We start from the raw sequence: 4,257 nt of genomic DNA on the forward strand, positions 1-4,257 counted from the left end.
TCCAATGATTTAATAATTCCCAAATATATATATATGAGCCAGCCACTCAGACGTCACCTTCCAAGCTATTTCTGACAGTTTCAATGACATAGTTTTTAAAAAAAATTAAGAAAAGGGCTTCGTTAATTTTATTGTAATTATTATTATAATTGTATTTTTTAGCATGCAATAAGCTATTTTATGAAAACTTCTTCGCTACACACGGAGTTTCGTTAGTCAGGGTTTGAAGTAAGCAAATTTAACTGTAAAAAAATTTTTTTAAAGAAACGGAAAGGAATAACTTCCTTATTTTTAGTCTTACATATAGCATCAAATTAAAAGAATATGAAGCCTAAATTAAATATAATTGGACTCTTACGTTTTGAAAATCTAATACAAAAAATTAAAATAAATAATAAATAAATAAATAAAAACCTTTACTATGATAGTTTTTGTCCCCCTAAGTCCCTGAGAAGGTAAAAGATGAGAAAATCGTGATTAAAACCTTTCGTTTTCAGTTTGAGATAGGCTGAGCTCTGATTTATTTTCATAAAGTGCTAATTGATTCAGCAATAGATTATAAAATTATAACTTACCTGACAGTTGATTCTTGTTGCCAGATTCTGATCATCATAGAGAGAAGCAAATAGAACATTTCTCTGTGCGAGCAACAAAGCAGGTGGCAGAAAGCCGGACACAAAGATGACCATTAGTAGATTCCTCATTATAAGATCTTGTCTCAATCCATCTGCTCCGTGAAAAGATAGAACAATGAGCAAAAGTAAATTGAATGACGTTTTTGAATGAATTGAATGACTCGCTTACTTTTTTTTTCCTAGAAAGTTATAAATGAACGGAAAGTAATTGGGGTTTATTCGTAGTATTAGTAGAGAAGGAAGCAGGCGTAAAAAAAAAAATCTTGAGGTTTTTGGCCCAGTGCCTACTAAGAAGAGGTCACGGCAGAGTTCCTCTAGATCGCTTTATATATTATTTATATATATGTATATATATACATGTAGAGAGAGAGAGACAGAGGATAAAAAGAAAAAAAAGAGAGAAAAAATTTAAAAAATCAATAAGTTTTATTTACTGCGCATACGCTGCAAGTAGACAAAACTCCTAAAATAAGTTAAAAGTATAGACAAAACACGGAAAATAATATAGATTAATGAAAAGATAAGAAGAAAAATTACTAAAATTAAATATATTTTTAAAAAAAATTCTTTTAGTTTATTTTTTCAAAACTGTAGTAAAAAGCTGCAAAACAAAATAATGAAAAGATATAATACCTTCATCAGCTCACACAATTATATCCGCAAAAGGAAGTGCTTTCTAATATTGTATCAATAAAGCCTAAGCAAAGTATATCAATACAATACTGTGAAGAGCACTAAAAAAAACTGAAATAAAAATAGAACACATTAAATAAAAAATATATAAGAAATGAAACATTGAAAGCAAAAAGCAGAAAATAAAATTTAAAGAAAATAAAGAACAAAACACAAATCGAAGGTATCGCTTAGCCCATATGGCAAAATTGTTTTCTATAAAATCAAGTAGTAATTTTCCTTTTGTAGTCTTAAATCAATATCTCCTACTATATCTAAAGTATTAATTATAACACTGTTAAAATTATGTATGTAAAATAATTATGTATATGGTAAATGGGTATAAATTTTATGCCTTTTAGTATTGAATTTTTAAGTTCTAATTATAATGATATAAGCAAAAATTTAGGAAGGAAAAATGTATTCGATTATGAATGTCACTGTGAGGAGGAGAAATATTTTGAATTTGTTAATGTCCTATATAAACATATTATTACTTCATTATATTATATTTCAAAAAATAGAAAAACGAAAAAAAATGATTTCACTTTAGACGTGCTTCGAATGGTTAGAACTTTAATGGCTCTTCTTTATTTAAATGTCGGCTCAACCCTAAGAGGCTTCTTTTTTTAAAAAATAAACTTTTAAGTATTTTTTTCTTTCTTTTTAGTGATGGCACAATTATTTTATTATTGTCATTTATCTAAGAGAAATAGGTAATGTTGTTTTTCTAATTTTCTGCGAAATTCAGTAAGCAACAAACGAGAACTTTCATTTATTCTTAAAGCCACTTTTTTTCAATGATATAAATTGAAACACAAAGAGGAGCATCTTAGAATTAATTGTAAGAATTGGGGCAAATATGTGTATTGTAGAGGTTTTCCCTCAACCGTCCATTTAGATAATAATTTTTGAAAACTCATTTTAAAAATAAATTTCTCATTGGCTGAGTGATCACGGTCTGGAAAAAAAAATCAAGAGATGAAAAACGTTTCGTCAAACGAGTTTGAAATTGATTTCAATTTTACTTTGGTTTTACAAATTCATTTGACTAGCTATAACATCTTCACATATAGCTCAATTTCATTTAGAATTAGGAAAACATTTTGCTCCCTCCCCCCTGATCTTTATATAAATGTTTTTTCAGTGTGTTTCAATCCATTACACACTGTTTGAAATAACGAAACATTAGAGAGAAAACCAGAAATGTTTCAATTCAACCACGTTAAAGCATAAATTTTGTTACTTTTTTAATCCATTAATGCTATTGTTTGGAAGGAAAAAAATGACCGTGATGTTATTATTTGATAACTAATTATGTGAAGCGAATAGTGTAGTTCAGAGCATAATACAAAACCGTTACAGCTACATCTCATTAAGAAATAATGAATGTCATTGAAATAATTGAGGAAAATTTTAAATAAAAGTGAGGTAAATGATTTGCAAAAATACTGATTGCTGAAAATCAAATCATAATTAACAAAATTCATTTACTGTGAAGTATTCATTGAATGAATTGCTTTATTCATTGATGAATAGGATAGAAATGCAAATACATTGATGTTGATTTAACAAATGTTGGACCGCCAATTTCTTCTTATTAACATTGAAAAGTTTATTGTAAATTATAAAGAAATATGTATCAGAAAAAAATTACATTTTTCAAAATGATAACTTAAATTTTTCTCAATTAAAGATTTTAATAGAGAAAACATAGTAAGATTCGTACATTTCGGTGAATCTGAAAATGAGTTAAATAATGAACAACGTTTAATTTATTAATTAGGAACAATACTTTATAATTTTTTCTATTTTTATGCTTTCACAAGTCTATGCAAAAATGTATTCGGCTATATACTCATTAATCGGAATTTTTATTGTAATGAAACATTTTAAGAAATTCAATTGAAAACAGTTTTATGATAAATAATATTTGGTAAAAATGTATTCGGCTATATACTCATTAATCGGAATTTTTTATTGCAACGAAACATTTTAAGAAATTCAATTCAAGAAACCTTCCTGACAGTTTCATGAGATATTTTTGTTTCGTAACCGAACACTATAATAACATGTAAAAAGTTCTAAAACAATTTTACGTAGAGATAGAGATTGAAAATATTTATTAGTTTCAATTATCTTTAATTAATGAAATTTAATTAATTAAATTCCTTAAAAAATTGTAAATGAGCTTATTTTTTTCTAAACGATATACTTCGAAGCAAAGATCTCATTTTCTGCCATTATTTAAAGTCCCAGATCTCAAAAGGTTAAAGACGAGGAAATCATGTTATTAAACCAGAAAATTTGAGTGTTTACAAAATGTTACAACATATAGTTGCAATTCAAGGTGTTATAAACACACAATGTAATTTACCAGACACGTAGGGAAAATGACGTGCAGTTAAAAATTTGCCTAAAAAATTTCAATAAAAATAGAGGAATGGGGCTGAAAGGTAACAAAATTTGTTACTGTTGATCATTTGGACAACAGCAGAAATGGTGACCTCTGCATCACACGGACAAAAATATTAAATATACGTTTGTTGGTGATAAGTCCACGGCTGTAAGTCCAATGATTTAATAATTCCCAACTTCCCAATTTAACAAAATGTTTCACGAAGGAAACCAATGAAAAAAAGTTACATTGAAGTTGAAACGAAACATAAATTAAAAATGTGGGGGGGGGGAGAAAAGAAAATAAGGTCTCCCGTGGGGTTTCGTGGTTCTACCTGAATATTAAACTAAATGGAAGAGAGAAAGAGTATTTAAGAATTGAATATTAATTGCTCACCTTTATTGGGTCAACAAGAGGAAGTCACTGAGTGACTTTCTCACTGGCAGTAGAACTCGGCGATCCTTTCGAATAAATGAAAACCGCGGCGGACAGGAAACAAAGGCGAACAAAGAAAGGAAAGTCCAAAGAGTGAGGATTTGAAAAAGGGAATCG

The 4,257-nt window shown here is 28.2% G+C and overlaps 1 protein-coding gene across 1 annotated transcript in view; it reads right to left on the reverse strand.

The window, feature by feature from the left end:
* The window catches only part of LOC107442993 (uncharacterized), a gene marked incomplete in the record, with an annotated part of 108,149 nt that extends 103,892 nt beyond the window's left edge, over positions 1–4,257 (reverse strand). Inside the window, 2 exon segments of the mRNA XM_043054556.2 lie at positions 576–727; positions 4,102–4,257. Of these exon segments, the coding sequence (XP_042910490.2) occupies positions 576–704 (129 nt within the window).

The sequence above is a fragment of the Parasteatoda tepidariorum genome, chromosome 6 (genome assembly GCF_043381705.1).
Source record: "Parasteatoda tepidariorum isolate YZ-2023 chromosome 6, CAS_Ptep_4.0, whole genome shotgun sequence".
Taxonomy (NCBI): domain Eukaryota; kingdom Metazoa; phylum Arthropoda; class Arachnida; order Araneae; family Theridiidae; genus Parasteatoda; species Parasteatoda tepidariorum.